Consider the following 23,848-nt stretch of genomic DNA (forward strand, 5'->3'; position numbering starts at 1 on the left):
TAACCAAAGAAATACGGATATTGGAATACAATATGTAAAATAGAAGTCGTATAACCGCCACCGTCTACCGCCCGATTTTAATCATCTCATCCCAACACGTTTCAATGACTCGCCAGACCATCCCCAATTTTTCACGGGCATGTAATGTCCACCCCTCAAACCGGCTGGCCCAGCTGTCCACAATATCCATTTCTAATTCCCCAGGTGGTAAAGGACGACGTTTTTTGACCAACGGTGTCACAAGGCTATATCTCCAGACTTCTTTGCCATCAACATACAAGGAATAATTCATGCGCGAAACTTCTTCGCCGTTGACCTTATCAGTGGCAATACTAATGGAGCCAAACTTAGAATTTCCATCCGGTACATATTTTATTGCGATATCTTCGATATCTTCTTGGCTATATGTCCTGACTGGAAGATAAAACTGGCTGAGTGGACCAGCACAAAACTCATGGATACCCGTTCCAGGGCCAGAAAATGACTCCGGAGTTGAAGTAGAGGCAAGGATAGGGTCTGGAAACCGCGTTGCAGCGAACTCGTGCCTATCTCCGCTTAACAGAACGACCCGCACACCCAGATCGCGTTCGGCCCTCCACATAGCGCTTAAAAGCTCGTGTCTTTCATTAAGAAAGCCACCCCATGTGTCTGGCGTCCCAATATGCCAGTTCTTGGTGAATGGGACGCTGCTAGTAATGAATTTCCACTTGACGCCCTCCGGTTCGGGATATAATATATATTCCAAGAGCGATTGTAGCTGGGCTGAACCTAGCATTGTTGAATTTTCATTCAGTGGACGTGAACGATAGGTCCTTGTATCCAGGAGGAAGAACGAAGCAGGCCCATGAGTAAATGAAAAATATGTAGTGTTTGACGCAATAGCATGAGGGTTCCTTGGGATTGGAGGATTGACGCTGACATGGTAATGTAAATACGGATCAGCGGCAGCCGGGTAGGGAGCGGTAATGTTTCCAGAAGCCCAATCATTGGCAATCTCATGGTCGTCAAGAGTATGAATCCATGGGATATTTGCAGGAGAATCGGGAGAAACATGCCAACTTGGTGACGAGTAAACTCTGCGATATTCATCTCTGTAATGTTTCACCGATGATCCAAACCGCCATGGCACGTCAATGTAAATAAAATCGCCTAAAAACAACATGAAGGCGGGACGAAGAGATGAGCCCAATTTCTCTAATGTAGACGTGAGAATGTCGACCCCATGGATTCGAAAAGGATGAGAAAACGGGCGGTAGGGAAAATTGGGCTTGATACAACTCGATGATATAAATCTCAGTTGTTTTGAGCCCGGAGAGCCGGGTTGCGGTGCCGTGTAAAACACGCCCGATTGATTGTTAGACAATGAATATCGGTATTTCGTTGAAGGTTTTAGGCCAGAAATTGAAATTGGGGACGTATAATCAGAAGTATCATCGAGAGAATACAGGGTACCTGCTTTCATAGGGCGTCCATCCCCAAGGCCGTCGATTTCCTGGTATGAAACGCGGATGGGGAGGTTTTTGTTGGGCTCTCGGACGAAAATTCGTGCCGACGTTGAGGAAACATGACCAACCCGAGAGAATGAAAGATTTTCAGTTGGATATAATATCAGACCCCTGAAGACAAAGTCAAGTGAGAATAGAGCTAGGCAAATGTTTACTCCAATCGTGGCCAGGCTAGCAGGTACTGAGGAAGTTGTCGGCAGACCCGTTAGGAGTGATTTAAATGCTGAAATACGTTCAGTATCTTGGCTGGAAACACGTTGGGTAGGGAGTGTGGTCGTCGCGTCTCCTTTTCCTTTGCTGCCTAGCCCTTTTTTTTCTTTCGGCTTTTCACTCGTTTTGGGCTTGGTTCCAGCGCCGGCATTAAGGTTGCGTTTCCTTCCAAGTCCCCATATCGAGGCTAGGTAAATCAATAGGCAAGATATTACTATCGGTGCAAATGGATGTCCCGGGATCTCGTACTGAATGTCAGTTCTTGAAACGAGGCTGAAGGTATACAATCGCGTTTTGCTTACCCAGCGAAGAAAGACATAGCTCAGAATCCGGAGGATCGTCGAACTGAAAATTGCTATAGATCTTCGGTACGACAACATCCCTTGCTCGGCGACACCTTTGCTCTTACGGAGGCTCGAGATAGCGAAACAAAAGGCTGATTGATGTGTCGCGATGACGACATGGGCCCAGCGATGCAAACAAGTCAAACTGATTCAACACCACGTCACCGAAAAATGAAATTGACACCTGGATCTTGGAACTCCGTAGTACATATGTGCTCTACATACCCGACTACTAGTGATAGAACGGCGGTTACTGAACATATTCTCGCTTTAAATGGGCTACAACATGGTTATAGTTGCTATCAGCGTAAAGCTGAGCTTGGATATTGCAGGGCCACCGCAGCCTCAAGAAGCTTCCCCATCCCCATTATCATGGACATCGATGCCGCCCACTGCCATGGTGTTTTGGTTTCTCCCGGCATCGCGTTGAAGTACTCCCATCCTGATACACCGCCGAAAGTAGGATATCTCCTTATCACCTCCGTCAAGACAGCACTCAAAGTTTCAACTGGAACGTAGCCCTTGGAACCATTCGTTGGGTTGGTCAAGAGGCCTATAATAACCCTTTCTGGCTTCCAGCCATGATGTATTATCGTGTCATAAACGATTGGATGTACCATATGACCCCAGCCATTGTAGAATTGAACGTTATACCATGATATCTTGGATCCTCGAGCGATCTCCAGTTCTCGGTAGTCGAATCCAGAGAGATGCTTCATTCCGGGCACAAGAGCAGTTGCAACAGGAGCCAAAGTAATAATAAAATCATCGCCAAAATCAAGTTTGAGACGATCAATTAACCTGATGATCCCATTCAGAGACATTTCCTCCTCTACGTCAAGATCCAGCCCGTCAAATTTACGGGCTTGAATTAGATCACGCAGCGGGCGATAGTACGCCTCAAAGTCGGCCGCACTGCCATCAAGTTTCACATAGCTCCCCGGAGCCGCGCCGCCCAACATTCCCATCACCTTCACGCCGCTGGACTGCATGACTCGCATCTCGGCCCACAATGGCACATACCTGGTATCATCTGGGAAATGATCATTGAGTGTGATATGGCCCGGTTCGTCATTTATGTGGATTGCGGCCAGAATGATGTGCGAGACAACGCAGTTATTCGTCAAAAGCGGCAGAAGGGAAACATAAAGCGATCCGTTGCTGGGGTAATACGTTTGAAAGTAGCAGACCACGCGGGGGTTTGTGAGCGGTTCAGGGCAGCGTTCTGGTATGGGAGGCATTTGAAAATCGGTATTCCGGAGCGGTTTCTTGATCGCTCTCAATGCGGAATTTGTTGTTCAAGGTACGGAGTACGGAGTACCGTACCTACAGAGCAAGCTGGAGGAAGTTGAATAGCTCTTTCAAGTGAGAGCTAAGTAACTAACTAAGTACCTAGTTAATTACTAGTTAAGGAACCCTGCCTTGGCGCATATTGATGTGATGAATAACCACTCTGTGCTCCGACCTCGACTACACGAAGGGTGAGAATTGCAGTGTGTTTCGTGAGTGATTTCATACCAAATTGGTTGGACGCAAAAGAGGCATGGAAAGGTGTGATGAACAATGCAAAATGACCCCTTCTTGCGCCCAAACTATGTACTGAATCCCAACCCTGCCCTGGAAAACCTAAAAGCTTTATAACAATAGTGTTATACAAATTCACATCACTTTACACAAAAATACTAGCCCCAGCTTCCAGTTTGGAAGGTTGGCTAGACATACTCTCATTTTATTCATTTTCACTTTCAAAGCTGCATGAAAATTTTCTTTGCCATATGTGTAATAATGTTGCTGTCATTCCGATTTCATGGCGAGATTCCTTCTCAATTGAAGAGTGCCGGCTTTAGGAGGAAATGTATACGGGCAAACTAAGGCCTCTATTCGCTACCATGCTTCCGATACCTGTGATAAGAAGTATGGAGCCATTGCCGATTGAGACATATCATCTACCTGACAGTAGCTTGAGCAGCCATGAAGGCAGATATAGTCGACGTCATCATACTCGTCACGTCCTATGCCATGCAGACAATGGTTTCAGGAGCTGTTGTACTCTTGCAGCAACAAAAAGCCCATACACCTGGGCTGCGGCACAGTGATGCATTTCATGGCAATGTTAGGCTGTTTTGATGTAGGTAATGGAGGCTACCTATTTGCACTTTTTCCACAAGCTCAGAGTTTTGCCACTGGGATGCTGTGAATACCAAATCCGTTCATCGTTTAACAGGAAGTAATGGTATTATACATCAAAAACAAAGTCTCTCGGGCAGTGTATATTTCATTTTCGCAGGGATTGAATCTGAGGGTCCACGAGGCATTGAATAAATAGTTCAGATTCATATGATTTACATAGAATGATCCCATACTATTTCATCTTGGTTAACATCGCACGATTTTGTAAAAAGCATGTATTGTCGACAGTGAAACCTGGGGAAAGAACTTTTGGGGGAACGGAGCGTATCCGGATAATATATATTCCGTACTGGTCAATCTATCGTATTATATATTATCCGAGTTCCAGTCTGACCAAGCTAGCCCAAATTGGATATTTGTAAACAAGACCTTTTCGCGTATACCATCAAACGCCTCACGTCGACTCGGAGGATACAGAAGTGCTTGATGAGAACTCCGAGAGTTGGGCACGCTTCTAGAATCAATTTTATTTTGTTCTTGCTGGTGTTAGCTTGAAATACGACGTTATGGCGAACAGAGCAAGCTCACCGTTCCCAACGTCCCACGATACGTTGGGAATGTCGTCAATTCATACACCCATGTTTTTAACATCTTCGCCTCCAAGGATGATGAGCCCAAATCAATCCGTACTACCAAATGGTAGATTTACTCCACACTCATCAAGGGTCTCCGGGCCGCCTCGAAGAGAACAATCGGCCAAAAGGCGCTCATCGGGCCCTTCCCATTCTGACACTGGAAGCGATTCCGAGGCACACCTTTCGGACTATACATTTGATTTAGATAAACTTCCTACCACTACGCGGATACGAGAGAAAACTGCGAAAGCCGATGAAGCCCAGGATAACGACAATTTGTCGGAGCCTGGGGGCCCGCAGGATTTTACATTGAACATGGTGGACTTGTTGCGAGGTCCAAATATACAGAATGAATCAAATGGCGAGCAACAGGAATGCAAAGAGGATGATCTAGATGATGGCCCTACCCGTGCAGCTCACGATGAGCTTAGCGAGATAGAACCTCCGCTGGATATGTCTACACCAGCACACATTCTTTCTCGGACAACTGACTTGCTCAGTCATGAGAATGAACAAGAAAAAAGTGAACTTGTCGGAGAAATCGAACAACTCCGAATAGACTTAAGAAAAAAGGATGAGATAATTGATGCCAATCAGCGCAGAGTACTTGACGCGGCTTCGATCGTGCAACAGGTCCGCCAACTTCAGGCTGAGCTTCAGAAACAAAATGAAAGACAAATATCCGAGACAGCATCTAAAGATCAACGTATTCAGGCATTAGAAGAGCAGCTTCAAACAAAAGACCTGCAATTAAAACAACCCCAAAGTAAATCAGTGGTGCGAGAGGGTCAACAGGACAAGGAACTCAAAGATGAAACCCAAGATACAGAACTTCGCTCTCTTCGCGAACAAGTAGAGGCAAAAAATCAACTTTTACAGCAGGCCAAAGCGAAGTTTGATGAAGCTGCTGTTTCTTATCAATTTCAGCTTTCCCAAAAGGTTGCAGAAAACGATCGCTTAAGATCTGAACAGCATGACAACAACCGAGAATTGGACAAATTAGACTCCGATATCGAATCATTGGAACATGAGCGCGACACTCTCCAAAAAGAGCTTCTTGACCTTGATAAAACTGTGGCCCACCTGACATCACAGGTGGCAAGACTACAGAACGACGTTTCAACTGCAAAAGCAGAGTCTTCATCCAAATCCAATGCGCTGGAGAAAATGGCAGAACGAATGTCGCTTGATTTCAGTGGGAAATCGTTTGGCCAGATCCTAGAATTGCTCAATCAGACTTATCAGCAGGATTGTAACCAAGCGCGAAAAGCATACGAAGGCATCTCCCATGAAAAGCAATTAGCAGAGATTCGAGTCCAGCTGCAAGAGAGTACGTCATTGTGCCGGACCCTGTCCCATCAATTAGAGTCGACTCAGGAGGATTTATCAGAATCGCAATCGGCGCTTTCGGTGCAACAGGAGGAAAATTCCCGTTTGTCATCTCAACTAAAGACAATGAGCTCCGACCAAATAGAATTACGTCAGGCACTTGAGAAAATGACCCAGGACCGTGATGAAGCGATCCGTATGGCTGACAAGCGGCATGATCGGAGCGTGGCCCAGCAACTTCCCAGCCCATCGCCATCACCTCCACCTACACATAGCAATCCGGCGCATCTAGAGATGCTCAGGCGATCACATCAGCAAGAAGTTGACCGCCTAGAGAACTCTCACTCGACAGAGCTTTCAACCCTAAGAAATATGCATGCGGAATCAACGCGTAAATTACACACAATCCTTCGAGCGGCACAGGAACATGAAAGCGAGATACAATCGGAGCTCACTGAACTCCGAAAACTGTTGGCTTCCAAATCAAAGGAACTATCAGCCATGGCGGCAGAGAATGAGCGACTCGAGTCAGTTATTGAAGCAAAAGACACGGCTGCTACAGCGCTGGACGCGAAATTTGCCAGTGTTCTGGAGAAGCGAGAAGAGATATGGGAAACACGCCTAGAAAAACTGCTGCGTGATAGGGAGCGGATGGGCAAAGCGTTGCTGTGGACATGGGGCGAGAGAGAAGTCGGCCAACAGGGACGGGCCGGCACCCAAGGGTACCAGTACAAGTATGCTAAGCGGCCTGAGAGCTCAACTAGTTGAGGCCCAGATGTAATCACTTCATTCCATCGATGGCTTTGTGCAACCAACTCGTAGCATCGTAGCCTCCCTAACACGCTAACTAAGTAAGCGGGGACTTTGCCTCGGCTCCCGGAAAGCTTGCCTTGGGGGTTGGGCTCGTCGATTCTCACGGCCATGGTGTCATGGCAGCCGTCTAACGGCGTTTTTCGAATGCCTTCATTTCGTATTTACATATTACGCAGGGTCCCACGTTGATGCGAAGGTTTTCCATCTTTCACCCCTTGAGACGCACAAGGATGGCTGCTCGTCCCCTGCCACTCCAGGGTGTCCGCGCTGTTGAGCTTGCAGGACTAGCTCCAGGTAAGCATTGCGACACCACTGGCCGTGAGCCTATGTAGTTAACGCCTCGGATAGGACCCTTTGCTGGCCTCTTGCTTGCGGACTACGGAGCGAGCGTCTTGCGAGTCGACAGACCTCACCCAAATTCGCACTCGGCTTCCGGTCCTCTGCCGCCCTCGACCGTCGACACCCTAACTCGTCACAAATCCTCTGTGAGTCTCGATCTCAAAGCGCCGGCGTCAAGGGAGATATTGCTATCCTTGATTCGCAATGCCGACGTGTTGATCGATCCTTTCCGCCCAGGTGTATTGGAGAAGCTGGGCCTCTGCCCCTCGACAGTTTTGCTACAAGAAAATCCGCGTTTGATAGTCGCTCGCATGACCGGCTTCCGTCGCGATGGGAAATACAAGGACATGGCCGGACATGATATCAACTATATAGCCGTATCTGGCGTTCTCAGCATGCTAGGACGCTCGGGGGAGGCCCCATACCCCCCAGGAAACATCCTGGGCGACTTTGGAGGAGGAGGAGCTGTCTGTTTTCTGGGCATTCTGCTGGCACTTCTGTCGCGCCAAAGCACAGGAAGAGGCCAGGTGGTGAACGCAAATATGGTCGATGGCTCGTCGTACCTTGCAACTATGCCACGCCTGTCTCGCAAAACTCCAATGTGGAATAACCCGCGCGGGACCAACTTCCTGGATGGGGGATGCCCGTACTATGCGACGTACGAGACGAAAGATGCCGGGAATTATTTTGCCATTGGCCCCCTGGAGCCACAATTCTTCCAGGAGCTCTTGCGTGGCTTGCAACTCTCGCCTTCGGATATATTCCAGCCCGAATCGAGCCAGGTGCGCGAGGATTCCAGTACGTGGCCATATATGCGAAGCGTCTTTGAGAAGAGATTCAAGGAGAAAACGAGAAAGGAGTGGGAGGCCATCTTCGACGGAACAGACGCCTGTGCAACACCTGTCTTAACTATGGATGAATTGGAAGGCGAAGGATACGACCAGCGCCTAGCGGTCGATCTGTCCGATACTCCAGGCTTGGAATTCTCGCCTCAAGATGGTGGGTGGTCCGCAGACGGTCTAAGCCCGGGCGCAGGAGGGGAGGAAACGCTCAACCGATGGCTAGGTTGGGAACGAGGAAAGCATTATCAGGTGAAGAATGGGGCTTTGGTAAGGGTTGCGGAGCCCAAATTGTAGAACATTACTATCTCACGGATTCCAATCGCCCTGTTTTCCAGCGTATTTGTTCGCGAGGCAAAACTCAACTGCCCACCGGCACAGCTGAAGCTCAAATCAACGACTTCGCAAGAGATCCCTCTTTGTATTTGTTAATTTCATAGGTACATACATACATACATACCTGCCTACCCACACATTGTTATGCAGCTGTAATTTGGAAGGCATGACTTCTAGACTGCCCTTTCTTTATATTGATCGCAGTTTCCTGTTCCGGATGAGGAAACAACTTGATAGGGAAGGGGCAATCTAGCCCAGCGTGCCTTCCAGTTCAGACAGATTTCATTGGGGAAGGAGCGATCCGCCCCTAGCACCTTCCTATCTTAGAAAAGTAAGGAGCTCTTTAGGGAAAGAGCAACCCAGTCTACCCATCGTGCTTTCCATTCTCAGAAATAATCTAATGGGGAAAGAGCGGCCTGGTCCACCGTCCTTTCCTATCCTGAAAGAGGAAAATGCCTGATATGGAAGGTGTGACCTAGTCCCTTGCGCTTTCCTATTCCAGAATAGGAAAGAAAGATTCTAAAAGAGAAGGCGCAACTCACCAGTGATGCCTTCCATTCTCAGAATCAGTCTGATATGGAAAGTGCAACCTAACCTGTTCCTTCCTATTATGGAATAAGGAAAGAAAGATTCTAAAAGAGAAGGTGCAACTCACCAGTGATGCCTTCCATTCTCAGAATTTGTCTGATATGGAAAGAGTGATCCAGTCCCCCGCGCTTTCCTATTACAGAATAGGCAGGATGCGAAGAGGGAAGGTGCGACTCACCAGTTGTGCCTTCCATTCTCAGAAACAGGGTGATATGCAAAGGGCAATTTGTTTCTCGCTTCTTTCTATTATGAAACAAAAATGAACATAATAGAAAAGAAGCAATTGATTTATTGTCTCTTTCTGTAATGAAATAGAAATATATCAAATCAAGAAGAACTACTCTAGCCTATCCCGCTTTTTTTTTAAAAAAAAAATATGGAGAAAGAAAAAAGCAACAAAATTGAGAAATAAATCAAAATATGGAGGATAGCATGAAGTAGAGAAGAATTTAATTGGGAAAGGGCGATCCGCCTATCGTCCCTTCCTGTTATAGAACAGGAAAGAACAGCCTAGCCCATTGAGCCTTCCGATTTTTTAGGAGTAGAAAAAAAAGAAAGAGCGATGGGGCATATCGCCCCTTCTTAACCTGTAGTAACTCGCGCATTCTAGCATCTCAAGAGTGGCCAGCGGATTCCTTCTTGACAGTCTCTCTTATCTTCCACGGCGCTCGACTTCTTCCTAAAGGGCAGCAGTATCTGCATCATCGTCTGCGGAACATTGCCAACACCTCTGGTATAAGGATATCGTTCAAGCTAAGTAAAGAGGCCTACGGCCCTCTACCCCTCTACATATACTGCGCCTGTTGAGTGACTGTCTAGGCCGCACGATCTTCTCCACTTACACAACACTACATGCAAGGCATGGAAGTAGTATGTTAGAGTAATCCGAGCGGCTAGAATCTGAACACTGATACACCAGAAACCATACGCCGGAGCAAATAGTCATAGGCAACCTCCTTTCAGATAACTAGTGGCATTCTGCCCGTTACTCAAAGTGCAATGACCCTTCTCCTCTTCTAGGCCGTCCTGCCTGAGGGTATCGTTGGGCTGCACACTTGCAAGCTGGCGTACGCCGGTCCTGAGACTGGAAAAAGACAGGAGGGTGTGTTGAAACGAGTGAGAGGGCTTGTAGCCAGGATTCCATGCATGCAATGATGCAGTCTGGTCAGCGGATTATTACTGGGCTGGAAACACTTGTTTCGACGAGGGGTGCTCTTAAATGCTCGGCGTTGCTTGGGATGTCTTGGACTGGTGAAGCGACTCGGCTGAATGACGATCGTGGGGCGGCAGGCAGCTTGAGTGGTCTGTATGCTGGCCAAGAGAGAGACATCCTAGCCTCAGCTTCTGGGCAGGAGGGCTGGTCGACCAGGTTGACACTGGACGTGCCTCCGAATCTACCAATGCCTTGCGTGTGCACTGTGAAGGTATTCGTATGAATATACGGTGGCATTGCTCAGCCAGAGTGTTGATGGCATCCTACCACTCTATCTAACCTTGTCATTAACCATACTCTATCCATACTTGACACTGATATAGCAGCTTAGATGCGACACATCTACACTATCACAGCCGCTCTTTTGCAGCTGACTGGACGCGGCGACGCCCAGAGCTCGTGCACCGTGAGCCTACAGCCATCGTCGACGCCGGTGGCCGCGGACGGATACAGCGTGCGGGTGATCGGACAGGGGCTACGACGGCCGCGGTCACTGCTGTTCGACTCGGCGGGCAACCTGCTGGTGGTGCAGTCATCGACGCAGATATCCAACCTCCGTCTCAACGACCACGGCGGCACGTGCCTGGAGGTCGGCGACAGTGTCAGCGTGATCGACCACCCGGTCACGTCGGGACTGAATCACGGCATCGCGCTGTCGCCGGATGGACGGCGACTGTACGCGTCGGATCGCAGCCGCGTCTACGCCTGGGACTACGATGCCGCCGGACGACGTGTGCGGTCCAACGAACCGGAGGTTGTGGTGCGTGGGCTGGGCAACCCGGGCCACTCGACGCGGACGCTGCACTACTCGGCGGATGGAGGCGGATATCTGGTGGTGGTGCGCGGCAGCGCGGGCAACGTGGACCTGGAGTGCGGCGACGAGGCGACGGGACACTGCCAGATGAAGGCTTTCAGCATGCAGAACGTGCCGATGGGCGGCTACGAGTTCACGCGCGATGGCATCCGGCTGGGCTGGGGCCTGCGCAACTCGGTGGGTATCGCAGAGCATCCAGGCTCGCATGGCATCTGGACGGTGGAAAACACGATCGACAATATCCGGCGCGACGGGCGCGACATCCACGCAGACAACCCGGGCGAGGAGCTGAACTTCCACGGGCGCATCAACGATACGCGCGGGCTCAATTATGGGTATCCGTTCTGCAGCGCGGCGTGGGAGGTGCGTGATATCCCCAACAACGACGGCCTGCGGGTGGGCAGCGAGTTTGCGCACGATATTGGGAGAGACAGCAAGACGGACGAGTTCTGCGCGCGGGCAGAGGCGCCGCGGCTGACGTTTGGGCCGCACACAGCGCCACTGGACATCAAGTTCAACGGCACGGACGAGGCGTTTGTGTCGTTCCACGGCAGCTGGTGGGTAATTAACTAATCGAATTAAGCGTATTTTCATGCTGACAGGCCGGCTAGGAACCGCGACGTGCCCATCGGCTACCGTATCGCGCGCATCCCATTCCGCAACGGCGAGCCTGAGGCGACGCGCACGGACGCCCAGGCAGCCATCAGCGTGGTGAGCAACGCGGACCTGGGGCGCTGTCCGGGCGCGTGCTTCCGACCAGTGGGCATGGCGCTGGACGGTCAGGGGCGGCTGTTCTTCGTGTCGGACTCGACGGGCGAGTTGTACGTCGTACGGCGAGAGGCTGCCACGGCGCCGCCGCGGCCATCGACGTCGCCATCACCGCAGCCCTCCGGAGCCGCGTCGCTGCGTACGGGGCGGGCGGGCAGCATGTCGGCGGCGCTGGCGCTGTGGCTGCTGGTCAGCCTATAGGGAGAAGCGAGGTAGTTAGTTGTGGTTACGAGACACGTCATTAGGCTAGGCCGCCTGTAGAGAGATAAATAGAGGGCTACTCCGTACTCCGTACGTCTGGACCGTTATATCATCTTGAAGAATATCGTGAAGTTGCCCCCAAAGAGACTCGCGACAGCGAAAGCGTGGACGCATGGACGGCTAAAAGGCTTGGCAGGGTCACGGGTAACTAACTAGCGGGTTAACCCAAACAGGCAGGGCTGACAGTCTCTCCACCACCGTACCACCTCGCATCGCATCGCGTTCTCGTCTCTCTCCCCTCTCCCGATGGCCGACCTCGCCCACCCGCCGCGTAAACCGCTGCCTACGCGGCCGGCGATGTTTGCGCCGCCGTCCCGCCAACCGTCGAACGCCACGGTGTCGTCGTCGACGCTGGCCGCTACCATCTCGCGCAGCTCGTCCGCCCGCACGGCCACGACCATGGTTGGGCCGCCGCCGCCGGGTTACGTCGCGCGCATGCGGCGTCAGAAGGCCACAGTATGGTGCGACCGCGCGCAGGCCGAAGACCCGCGCGAGGCGCATGCCCGCCGCGTCGCAAAACAGCGCGCCCTGCTGGAGGTGCAGGCCCGCGGCCCGACGGGCGGCCACAGCACGGGCGGCGGGCGCTCCAGCACGCTCGCCAGCACCGGCAAGATCCGCCACAGCTCGGCCTCCAAACCCACTGCCTTCACCACCGGCACCATGGTGGGCGCCGCCGTGCCGCTGCGCCTGAGCGCCAACGAGATCGGGTCCGCCGAGGACGACACCGACCTCAATTCTACCAGCACGCCCGGCGACGGGCTGCATCGCCGCACGGGCAGCGGCCGCAGTTCCGCCGGCAGCGCCCGCCTTTCTCGCCCCGCCCCGCCGCCCGCCCTCGAGCCCGCCCTTGAGCCCGCCGATGAGCCCCTCCGCTCCGCCGCCCCAGCCCCACTCCCCGCCCCCGCTGCCCGCCCCGCCAGCGCCCACTCCACCCACAGCCATCTGGAGGACGACTTCGGCATGATCACCGATATGGCCGCCCCCAGCGGTGCCGCTGCCGCTGCTCAGCGACACAAGGCTGCCGACGAGCTGAGACGCCGCGGCAGCGTCGACGACCGCACCAGCTCCATGGCCAGCGTCCGGCTCTTCGTCGCCAACCCGGACCTCAGCGACTGATCTATATCCCCCTTGTCCTTACGGGCCCGTATCATCTCCGCAACCTCGACGTCTGCAGCTTGCAGTCTACAGCCATTCTCGACCTCTACGCCTTTCATGTCTTCCCTACTGCTCGTTTTTTACGGCTTCATTACGAATGATGTGCCCTTGCACTGACTGCACGCCCCATTTCTTCATGTACTCTAGCTCTTGTTATATCGCCCGTCTCTTATCTTCTCTTCTGCCGCTGCACATTCTGTATCAGCCCTCCTCCCGGCACTGCTCCATTAGATACGCCCTCCCTTTCTCGTATATCATGTTTTTGCTGCCATTGGAGGACACGGCTACTTTTTCATGGCTTTCTACCGCTATAGTTCTAGGGCCTCTATTTTTTATAATAATATGAGATATTCCATTGTAGTCTATACTTTGTCGCTCTCGTCAACGTGAACTTAAATGGAGACGCGCCAAGCTGCTGCACGCGTCGAGCCGCTCAAGCCCGTCAAGCATTCGATCGTCGTTGGGTGTCAACGAGCTCTCGCCAGCGTTTGCCCCCTCCACCACCCGCCAGACCTGCTCCCGTTCGATGCTGCAAGGCCTGTTACTGCTGGCATTCACCGCTCGTTATTTACATAGTTTCTCGCCAGATGGCAGTTTTGTTCTTGGCGCCTGTTGGACCGTGATCAGACTCCCTTTCGACACCACACGCCCTTCTTTGTCTTCTATTTTTTTCCATATTGTTTTGGGAGCACCCCTTGGACAATGGAAGTCGAGGCCCAGCAAGAGATCTCCGATAAGTCGCATTGCGTTCGACCGCCGTCGCCTAGAAAAAGATCGTTCGATGAAGCGAACGGCTCTGATCTGGCCCACAATACCCTGCCTGTCACTGCTGGCGTAACCAGCTCTATCACCTCCTCGGCTTGTCACATAGAAAGCAATCGCCAAAAAGCTGAATATGCTAGTGCCAGCATGGCTCCGCAATGCGTGACGCAGACCAATACGCCAGCCCCTACGGCCGAGCTTCCTATCCTACCCCCGCATGAAGCTGATGCCTCGCTACCCTCCACCCAAAACGTAAACACCCAGTCAAATACTGCCCCCACACCTGCGCCAACGAACGTCCCCAATAAAAAACGGAAACTGACTGCTGCTGAGAAAGAATTGAAAATACAAGAAAAGGAAGAAGCACGGAAGGCATTGGAGGAGGAAAAGAAGAAAAGGGAGGAGGAGAAGGAAGAAGAGAAGCGGAAACGTGAGGAACTAAAGAAAAAGAAGGAGGAGGAAAAGGAGGAAGAGAGAAAGAAGCGAGAAGAGGAGAAGAGGAAGAGGGAGGAGAAGAAGAAGCAGAAGGAAGAAGAACGCTTGGCCCGTGAGGAAGAGAAGAAAAAGAAGGAGAGGGTATGTTACTTTGCTTTTCTCGCTGTATTGACTCGCGATATTGGTTTACTTACTCTTGCCAGTCTCAAATGCGACTGAATGCCTTCTTCGCAAAACCTCCGATACCTAATTCTTCAAAAACTCCCTCCGGCCCTGGTGCTCCCTCTCAAACTGCTTCCCACCGCAACCCCGAAACTGGTGTTTCCAGCGACTCCAATACCCCAAAGACTTTATCAGATTTCGAAAACGAATTCCCTCCATTTTTCATCCAATCTCACGTAACATTTGCTAGCACCCATCGCTTCCAGCGAGACCCGGAAGCAATACAGCATGCATATGAGAAGATAGATACCCGGCTAAAAAACGAGGGCAATCAAGAGGATAATGTTATGGCATTCAAGCCTTCCGAGTTATTCAAGATGATACCATACTCGCGCCGCTACCGCAGAACAAATCTCCCGACGGTTAGGGAGATTGTTGCCCGGATCCAGGATGCAGACACCAATCCAGACGCTGTTATAGATCTGACTAGGGACGACTACTCGGCGTCAAAATCGTTTCAGGCCCAAGATCTACTTAAGAATATTCCCATGAAAATCCTACAATTTAGGGAAGATGTGCGGCCACCGTACCGGGGAACGTTCTCGAAACGGCTTCCACGCAACAGCGCCTACAAGCTCTGCCGCAACCCCTTTTCCAGGATCCTTCCCGACTGTGACTATGACTACGACTCCGAGGCGGAATGGGAGGAGCCGGAAGAAGGAGAAGATCTGAACTCGGAGGGCGAAGAGGATGTCAGTGACGATGACGAGGAAGACATGGCTGATTTCCTGGACGATGGGGAGGATGAGCTGGGGAAGAGGAAAATGATAGTGGGTAACCTGGAGCCTATCTGCACAGGGCTGTGCTGGGCTAGTGAGGGTGCTACGAGTGAGCTTCTTAAATCACACAGGATGGAGATATTGTCAGGTACGTCGTGCTTTTCGTCTCATTTTTTCTCTATGTCTCTTACGTGTGTTGCTGACCAAAATTCGGCTAGAAACGTTCTCGTTCCCAATCGACCCATTCTCCGACATATACTGGAAGAAAACAACGACAGCTCTCCCGAAAGATCCCAATACGTCCACCGATAGTTCGAATTCCAGCAACAAGACTTTCCTCGCACCTCCATCTGGTGTCCGCCCCCTATCAGCTGCATCCGCCATGGGTCTCCGTCCCAATGGCGCTGTCCTATCAGCAACTGGACAAAAGAGCCGTGCTCAGTTTCCACAGGAGCTTCTCACAGACTTCAAACAGGCTGTTTCTGGTAGCGATTTGACGAAAGCGGGCTTGATTGAGATTCTAAAGAAACGGTGAGTGATAGCTTTATATTCCTAACTTTTTGTCTTTGGTGCTAATTGTTATGTGTCTAGATTCCCCAAAGTTTCCAAAGAAGTGATCAAAGAGACCCTCACGGCCGTCGCTGTACGACAGGGCCAGAAAGAAGTTGACAAGAGATGGGTATTAAAATAAGCCGCGGGGTTATGGACATGGGGTTCTCTGCGAGGAATTCTCCATGGAACTACTGCGGCATATCTATTCACGGGATTTTTTCTCTCTTGCGAGAGGGACTTGATTGAGGAAGAGGGGGAAGTGAGAGAGATAATTCCTTTCGATATAGGGGCATGGACCGAGAATAGGAATTAGCGCCGACGCCACCACATATAATCTATGTTATATCTGCATATATACCGCTAACGTGCATACAGAGCATTGATGGATTGATGGCTTGAGACCCAAAGGTCTGGCTGGACTTGTATTTGTACCCGAGCGTAGGGTTGATTAGCAAAGATATGAATAGAGAGAATCCTAGTATCATTACGGCAACCTGTCAAATACTGACTAGAAGACTCTCGCGCTTGTGATAAACTCTCTAATGGGAGTCTGTGGTCTACCTGTTCAAGGCTAGAGTTCTTGTCCCTTATGGATGGCAGGCCTTGGAGGAATAAGGTGCTCAAGCACACATAGGTATTTTTACGCTCTAAAGAAACCAAAGAGTACTTACATTAATAAACATTTCAATGTTATATTCTAATTAAGTTTAAGGAGTAGTGGAATATTCTGCAGTGTTATGCCCACTGGAGGTCCACCAGAAAGCCTCATGATATGGGGTATTTACTCACCAACAGGCAATGCTTTGTTGGATAACTTCTAAGTACCCCGTATACCAGGCTGTCAGCCGCTCAACCAGGACATTCTCCCACATATAATGAGGCTTCCAGAACCGAGCCTGTCCCACGGTGCGCCACTGCAGATCTGGGACCGGGACAAGACAGGAGAGAGTTTTTGGGCAGGTTTGCTGGGAGCAAGCCGTCTGGCGCGCCTCATTAGAGTCTTCTATTATAGATCAGCCTGGCGTAACGATCAGCGAGGAGAGCCGGAGCTGGGTCGCCAACTAACTAACTAGTTAGTTAACTATAGGATCTCAGGCCAGGCGCAAGGCGAGTCAACATGGATGCAGGTCATCGTGGCAAGTCTCAGGGCGGGCAACAAGCTCGAGATCAACGCAGGTCCAAGGGATAGGCGGCGGAGCTATCTTATATGTATGTAAGTCAGAGTGCATAAGTAGTTTACATACAGCATACTCCGTACCTGGGCACAGAGCCGGCAGGGCGGAGATGTGGAGAGGAGAGGCGAGGCGACGCTCGACCGAGCGTGGGTCTTCGGCGCAGTTTGGGGGCAGCAGCCTGACGCCAGGAGCACTGTGAGCCACCCTGGCCCCTGAAGAGGAGAGAGAGAGAGAGAGAGGGCGCGGCGTTATAAGGAGGCAGCGGCTCGAGGGCAGCAACGGGCCAATGCGGAGGCGCCAGGGCGGGCGCCAGCTGGCGGTGCATGGACAGTAGTGTCTCATGCAGTGCCAACGCATCGCCGGCAATACGACGGGCGGCGCGGACTCAGCGCGGCGGCGGCACCGACGTGGCAGGCCTGGTTGGCGGCCACATCCAAGCGATCTGCGCGCGGAGCCTTGTCTGCACGCTGCGCGGCGGTGCGGAACGTGGCCGTCTGGGAGAGCGCAGCGAGCGATGCAGCGAGCGGGCGAACAGCAGGTCGTTGGGCAGAGGGCGAGTTGACTAACTAGTTAACTACTCCGTACTGCGTATACTCCGTACATCCATAGCTAACACTGTCTGGCTGGCTGGCTGGCTGGACTACCTAGTTAGTTACTTAGTTAGTTGGTTACCTACCTAGTGAGTGAGCGTCGCGGTGGCCGTGGTTGTTGTTGTCGTTGTCGCTGCCACTTCACCACCACTCGCGGCCACCCCTCACCCTCACCCTCACCCTCTCCCTCTCCCTCACCTCGCCCCAACGCCACATCGCGCTCTCTTGTGCCTGCTGTCTCTCTCTCTCCCTCTGCTCTCCTCTCCTCTCTTCTCTCTCGGTGCCATCCACGGTCTTCTCCTTCTTCTTCTTCTTCTTTCTTGTCTGCCCGCTTCTGCCTCACCCGGCCTCCTCTGCTGTCCTCGGCTTGTCTCCTGCTCCTCCGTACTGTCCCCGTTCCCGCCTACTCGCCATGTTATAGGCCACCAACTCCCTCCCTCTCTCCCTCCTCCTCCTCCTCCTCCCCCCTCCGGCATCCTGAGTTCTCGAGGCCTGTGCCGTCTCGAGGCCGATGCCCTCCCGTTGCCCATGGGAAGATGATCAGTATCCAACATGCCTGTCTTCCATCGGTTTTAGCATACGCAGCGGCTACAAGTATGTGCGCCCTCCCTCTTCCCCCCAGGCCTGTCTCGCTTTCGCTTGCGGGCCCTCCCGTCGCCCAACCCATGGGTCGAGTCGTCCCGCCCACATCGGCTAACCTGCCCGCCTCGCAACAGCTTTGCCTCCGTCGCCCACTGACTCACCTACCGCTTGCGGCACGCCCTCTTCGCCACTGCTAGGCCTCAACCTGTCGACACCGCTCCCCTCGACGTCTGCCGACCAGACTGCCGTCGCGGGGCCGCGCCATGGCCCCAAACCGCTGCCTGCGTCGGAATCGCCAAGTGGCTCTGCTGCCGGCCTCGCCCAACTTAACCCTCAAACGGTCTATCCGTCGACCAGGACGGACAAGGTGGGTGTAGATGCTCCCTCGAACTCTCCTTTGGAGTCACGCAGCCACCCCAAAGTGTCTTTCGTCCAATTTTCGCGTCAGTTTCAGCTCCAGCGGCACCAGACCGTACAGAGACGGGCCGTATTGCGCCGCCTTTGGGACCTTCGCGTGGCTGTCGCCCTGTCTGTTCGCTTGCTTCGTGTCGCTGCCACCGTGCAAAAGGGGCTAGTCGAGAATTTCAAACAGGGAGATAAATCCGGGTTTATCTCCATCTACAATACTATTCATGATATTCGTGATTTGTGTGATTCGTTTGCCAGGCATCATGCTCAGAGCCATGACGACTTGTCCGCCGTTGCTGTTGACTCTCCGACGAGAACATACCCCTCTACTTTCACCCACCGCCTCACTTCAAGGTCCCGGGATGATCTTCTTAATATCCTTACCCGCGTCCGAACGGACTCCGATTTTCTGTTCCAATGCATTGGGAGTTTGACTCCAGCCCAGCTTTCAGCTCTAGTTTCTCCTGCCCACACCGTGAATGTTGGTGACGTTTCCTCTCCTCTTGGCTTTCGAAACAGGCCTGCCTCGCTTTTCGCGCGACGGGCAGGGTCTCATTCCACTGCGTTCAAAGAGCATGCTTTCGCATTTGAGCGCACCGATCCTCTTTCTGCTTTGCTTTTCAACGTCTTTGCCGCTCCTCTGGCGTCGAATTCTCCCGAGGCCCAGTTGCGTCTGGATGTTTGGTCGTCAACCTGTGCAAAATTAATCTCCTACGGCGGGAGTAGCCACTACTCCTTCATTGGTCAAATCCTGTCCCTATGGTCTGGCGCCACAGAATGGAAGGCCAAGCCAAAATTTGAGATTTACTTGATGGATATCCTTCAGAAGGGCGCCTTTCTTCTGGGGAACCTCGATAGCCGTAGATTGGGTTCGGAAACTGATTCCTCTGACCTATTCAAGACGGATCTCGCTGAGCACTTTTTTCAATCTGCCATCCACGATTTGTTTGTAGTTCTTGATGATTGCGATGCTGGTTTGCCCGTTGGCGCGATCGAGTTGGGAAACGCCATTCTCCAAAAAATTACCACTCCTGATTCACGAAAAAGATTCCTGGACTTCTTGTTTTTTCAATGGTTTTTCCGCAAGTTTTTGCCCAATGCATTGTGCTACCCGGAGGTAAGCCCTCTTCCACTATCGTTCCTGCCCTCTCCCATCTATAATTCCGGTGCTGACTTCCCACCTAGTCGCATGGACTGTTACTCGATTTTCATATCACAAAAGATGCCAGAGACAGAATTTTGGCCCAAATCTCTCATCGGTCCCAGGTCTACGTATCCCGTATATTACACACACAGTTCGTAAAACCTCCATATTTGTGTACTACATAAATATATCTGACTGGGAAAATAGACCCCAATTTACCCTTGCGCTCCCTGATATTAAACTTCGTATAGAAAATATGCTATCACGCTTCAACCACTCAGTTTTCACACCTCCCAGCGATGGAAAATATTATACTGCTGCTTCAAATTGTTCCTCCAGTTGCGATGAGCCGGAGAATCTACTAACCCTGTCTTCGGCTGATATCACCACGATACTAGATGTTCTTTTCCCAAGACCCGTACAGCCTTCGAATGTGCTTGATCCTTTTCAACATCTCTCTGTGCCGTCTTCCCCGCCCAACAGTGTCTCACCTCGTAATGATTACCGCGGGTTCGAACCGGGTCTTTTTCAAGGGAGAGTTGACACGGTTTCTTCTCACTCGCTAACCGCGAAAACCGCGTTCACAACTGAAATGAGCTTCCATGAGCCTACAACATCATATTTCACGCCACCAAGCAGTACTGCAAGTCCGATCTCCCCGCAGGAGTCTCTATCTCGTAATGCAGACCGCATTCGCTATGAACTTTCGGAGATCAATGAGTCTGAGGATCGCCATTCACTAGTGAGTCCTGCCAGCGAGGATTGGGCATTGGTTTCCATTTCCAATGATGGACGGAAACTGCATTTCCTCGAGGACAACCCCGCGTCTACCGACAAAGCCATTAGTCCTTCCACGAAACTCTCTGATAAAGACCACAGCATATTACAAACTGCAATCTTTCATCTCATCGATGACAGTGACTTGTCTTCTGACACAATATCCATGGAAAGCCTCTCAGCTGTGCGACCCAATCCAGAACGAGAGTCAGCGCTAAAACGTCGTTTTATTGATGCCATGACTTACTGTCAGCGCCAGTCCGATTTTACTACTGCATTGTATTGGTGGGATGCGTGTCGCGTGCTGCGAAATGTCGATGGGGGAAAGCCAACGTCCTCCACAGACGACAAGATCCTCAGCCCGATGTATCTAGCTGCAAAGCATTCCACGGATGCTGACACATCAACTATCCAGCAGTGCTCCCAAAAAATGATAGGACTGCAGCAGACATTGAGGCATCTTCAAAACCAAGTCAAAGCGTCAATGGGTAGTTTGCGGAGGTTAAGGAATAAAATGTGGTACATGACGGACGTGAAGAATTCGCTGCGGTATGAAGATGCTAGGAATGTGGCGCTTGCCTTGAAGTCAATGATGGGCTTCCAGGCCGCCCCAGAGCCCAAACCAGGCAATGGAATGCGATCTCTCAGTGGATCTTTCCTTCAAAAACCCGAAGTTCACGTCATGAATGTGATGAAAGCTTCAGGGAGCCAAGGTGGGCCCACTAAATTATCCGACGAGCAAGTTGATATCACCAGAAGATGGCTCCACCGGTCAGGAATCGACAATTTTTGCAGAGGCGAAGAAAGGATACATCGGTTTTGTTATGAGGTAAAGACGAGCGTGAGCAAACTCGTTGGCGAAACCATGTACGACAGCCCTGTTTTGTGGGCAAGTGAGCTATATCAAAAAGAGCGTTCGATGTTTGAGGGACCCTCGACGCGCCCCCTCACAGCAGTCAGCGGGGGGATGAATATTCGACCCTCCAGCATTGCAAGTGACGAGAGCCTGTACCCTTATCCAGCCCAGGGCAATGGAAGTCGAACCATAGATTCACTTTTCCGTGGACCAAGCTATGCTCCATCACTGGAACATAAATTGTCCTACCAGAGCATCAATTCAGAAAGATGCAGAACCAGTGGTGCGGACACGTCGTCCATGGATGACTCTCCTGGACGAGCAACTTCAACTGTGGAATCCTACCAGGCTTTTTGGTCTCCTCCCCACACCCAAGCTCAGTCGACTACGAGCATATCTAGTTTCCAATCCCGGCCGGGGTCGACAATCAGCGACGTCTTGACCACACGGAAATTAGAACGCAGCCCGCCAGGCAAGGCTGCATTCTTGGATGAATTGAAACAAACGCTAACCAGCTTGCTGCTGAGTGATCTTGGCTCTCCCGTCTGGAGCTGTGGAAGCGAAACCGATGCGTGGTTCTCAGATTATCTGAGCCAGCCTCGTATAAGCAGCCAGGTCGCGAATCGAGAGATGCAAGGCCGATTCTTCGCTGAATTATCTGCTCCAGTTGATCCCTGCACCAACGAGACCCATTTCACTCTTCCTGGAAAAGGGTTGCGACGTTGTCGATCTGCGGTTGCACTGTCCTCAAAGTATCGAGAAGCAAGTAACTCACTTGTGAAGAACAAAGAGCCTGAAAAATCGGACCAGAATTCTGACTTTGAGTATGATATGGCCTTCCGACAGCTGATGGACAAATTTTCAAGACCTGCCAATCCCTTCACAAAGCTCAAGGCCTTGAATGACCTTCGCGCTCTTGTTGTAGCGTCTTTGATGTCTGTTGGCCGTGATAGCGAACCAGGAAATGGGAAAGAGCCTGCTATAATATCTAATAATATGCGGCATCAAAGGAATAGTGTCTCTGGAAGATCGAAACCCCTTGACAAATTTGACGATCAGACTCCAACACCATCTTCACCCGCTCCGGCTTTCAACGATATTTTTGACGATCCGTCATTGGATTTGCAGCCAACTGACGGCCAGATTATCCGTGCTCTACGAAACATAATTCAGAGATATCGACCAAAGACCTTGTTCCGCGATTTACAGTTCATTGCAGCGTTTGTTCCCTCAGAGGTGCTGAATAAATTAGATGCGGGCACGGCCTTTTTACAATTTGGCCTAGCTGCCTTCGAGCTGAAGGACGATGTATGTCACAGTATGGTTGAAATTGCAGACAAGATCGTTTCGCAGGAACTCTCCAAACGACAACGCCATTCCAATTCTCCTTCGCACCTTGGCAGTGGCATTGAGGACGCTGCCAAGATGTGGGTTACCACTGCGAAGGAAGGCAATGCGGTCGCGCAGCGAGAACTCGCGATCTTATACCTCACTCACCCGGAAATACTTCCCCGGGCTACACTCCCTCTTACAATGCCTCGCGATACATTCAAAGCGGAGATGATGTATCGACGAGACCTGGACTCCAAGTCCGATCCTCAAAGCATGTGCCTTGCCCTGCACTGGATGCAGTTGTCTGCCGCCGGCGGTGACAAGCTAGCACAGAACCGATTGCGCGAACGTGACGAGTTTGAATCTCTAGCATGATATACAAACCTTCTTGATTTCTCTCTTTCTCTTACTACTTTCGTTCCCGGACTTCTTGAAAAGGTTCTCTATGTTTTATCTTACTAGTTCTCGATTTCATTTTGCATTGCCTGCCCTTTTAATACCCTGCCTCATGTTCTTTTCTTCTCTATGATATTTAAGGCCCTCATTGAGAGTCCATATATACCCTCTGCTATGAAAATCATATATGTTTTCCCCTAGTTCTCTGATATTGGCATATATATGTGTGAAATCGATATTATTTCTCTTTTTGGTATGGGCGGCTAACTTTTCATTTTGTCGCAATTTTTTTGAATCGGGCGTTTTATCAGGCTACTTTGCAGTCCTTTTCTAAGCCCAAAAGAAAAAAAAGCAACAAGATCATTGTTGGAATTATGAATAGGTGAGGGAGTTCATTGATAACCATTTGTTTGGATATCTGTTTTTCATTGCTCTGCCTTGCTGCATCTTATATAAACATCGCGGTTCGCTGCACTACTTTAGCGCCCTTGCTGCCAATCATGCTGGAGATGTCTCATTAGTCACCATTCTTTTATTATTTCTTATCTGGTGCACTAAAGGCCTGGGAGATCTCACTTTTCTCTTGGCTTTCCATCCACTTCTTGGACTTGCTGTGAAT

At 51.1% G+C, this 23,848-nt stretch overlaps 8 protein-coding genes across 8 annotated transcripts; 6 read left to right on the top strand and 2 right to left on the bottom strand.

Annotated features, from left to right (window-relative positions):
- Positions 1-64: 64 nt before the first annotated feature.
- LOZ57_000690 (uncharacterized protein) lies at positions 65-2,095 on the bottom strand (the record flags this gene model as incomplete). Its single annotated transcript, XM_049249788.1, has 2 exons — positions 65-1,963; positions 2,018-2,095. The coding sequence occupies 2 exons, from the start codon at positions 2,093-2,095 to the stop codon at positions 65-67; spliced, it is 1,977 nt and encodes a 658-aa protein (XP_049110948.1).
- A 266-nt stretch (positions 2,096-2,361) lies between these two features.
- Positions 2,362-3,300, bottom strand: LOZ57_000691 (uncharacterized protein; the record flags this gene model as incomplete). The annotated part of the gene is made up of 1 exon (XM_049249789.1): positions 2,362-3,300. The coding sequence occupies one exon, from the start codon at positions 3,298-3,300 to the stop codon at positions 2,362-2,364; it is 939 nt and encodes a 312-aa protein (XP_049110949.1).
- A 1,455-nt stretch (positions 3,301-4,755) lies between these two features.
- LOZ57_000692 (uncharacterized protein) lies at positions 4,756-6,921 on the top strand (the record flags this gene model as incomplete). The annotated part of the gene is made up of 1 exon (XM_049249790.1): positions 4,756-6,921. The coding sequence occupies one exon, from the start codon at positions 4,756-4,758 to the stop codon at positions 6,919-6,921; it is 2,166 nt and encodes a 721-aa protein (XP_049110950.1).
- A 275-nt stretch (positions 6,922-7,196) lies between these two features.
- Positions 7,197-8,441, top strand: CEFD2 (Isopenicillin N epimerase component 2; the record flags this gene model as incomplete). The annotated part of the gene is made up of 2 exons (XM_049249791.1): positions 7,197-7,260; positions 7,315-8,441. The coding sequence occupies 2 exons, from the start codon at positions 7,197-7,199 to the stop codon at positions 8,439-8,441; spliced, it is 1,191 nt and encodes a 396-aa protein (XP_049110951.1).
- A 2,171-nt stretch (positions 8,442-10,612) lies between these two features.
- On the top strand, positions 10,613-12,064 carry LOZ57_000694 (uncharacterized protein; the record flags this gene model as incomplete). Its single annotated transcript, XM_049249792.1, has 2 exons — positions 10,613-11,652; positions 11,707-12,064. The coding sequence occupies 2 exons, from the start codon at positions 10,613-10,615 to the stop codon at positions 12,062-12,064; spliced, it is 1,398 nt and encodes a 465-aa protein (XP_049110952.1).
- Positions 12,065-12,370: 306 nt separating this feature from the next.
- Positions 12,371-13,240, top strand: LOZ57_000695 (uncharacterized protein; the record flags this gene model as incomplete). Its single annotated transcript, XM_049249793.1, has 1 exon — positions 12,371-13,240. The coding sequence occupies one exon, from the start codon at positions 12,371-12,373 to the stop codon at positions 13,238-13,240; it is 870 nt and encodes a 289-aa protein (XP_049110953.1).
- Positions 13,241-13,981: 741 nt separating this feature from the next.
- Positions 13,982-16,108, top strand: RLF2 (chromatin assembly factor-I (CAF-I) p90 subunit; the record flags this gene model as incomplete). The annotated part of the gene is made up of 4 exons (XM_049249794.1): positions 13,982-14,617; positions 14,680-15,565; positions 15,636-15,948; positions 16,009-16,108. 4 exons carry the CDS (start codon positions 13,982-13,984, stop codon positions 16,106-16,108), a joined length of 1,935 nt encoding a protein of 644 aa, XP_049110954.1.
- A 2,162-nt stretch (positions 16,109-18,270) lies between these two features.
- LOZ57_000697 (uncharacterized protein) lies at positions 18,271-23,208 on the top strand (the record flags this gene model as incomplete). Its single annotated transcript, XM_049249795.1, has 4 exons — positions 18,271-18,328; positions 18,451-19,841; positions 19,910-20,019; positions 20,076-23,208. 4 exons carry the CDS (start codon positions 18,271-18,273, stop codon positions 23,206-23,208), a joined length of 4,692 nt encoding a protein of 1,563 aa, XP_049110955.1.
- Between the last annotated feature and the right edge of the window lie 640 nt (positions 23,209-23,848).

This window comes from Ophidiomyces ophidiicola (assembly GCF_022830035.1).
Source record: "Ophidiomyces ophidiicola strain CBS 122913 chromosome Unknown scaffold_2, whole genome shotgun sequence".
In the NCBI taxonomy this organism is placed as follows: domain Eukaryota; kingdom Fungi; phylum Ascomycota; class Eurotiomycetes; order Onygenales; family Onygenaceae; genus Ophidiomyces; species Ophidiomyces ophidiicola.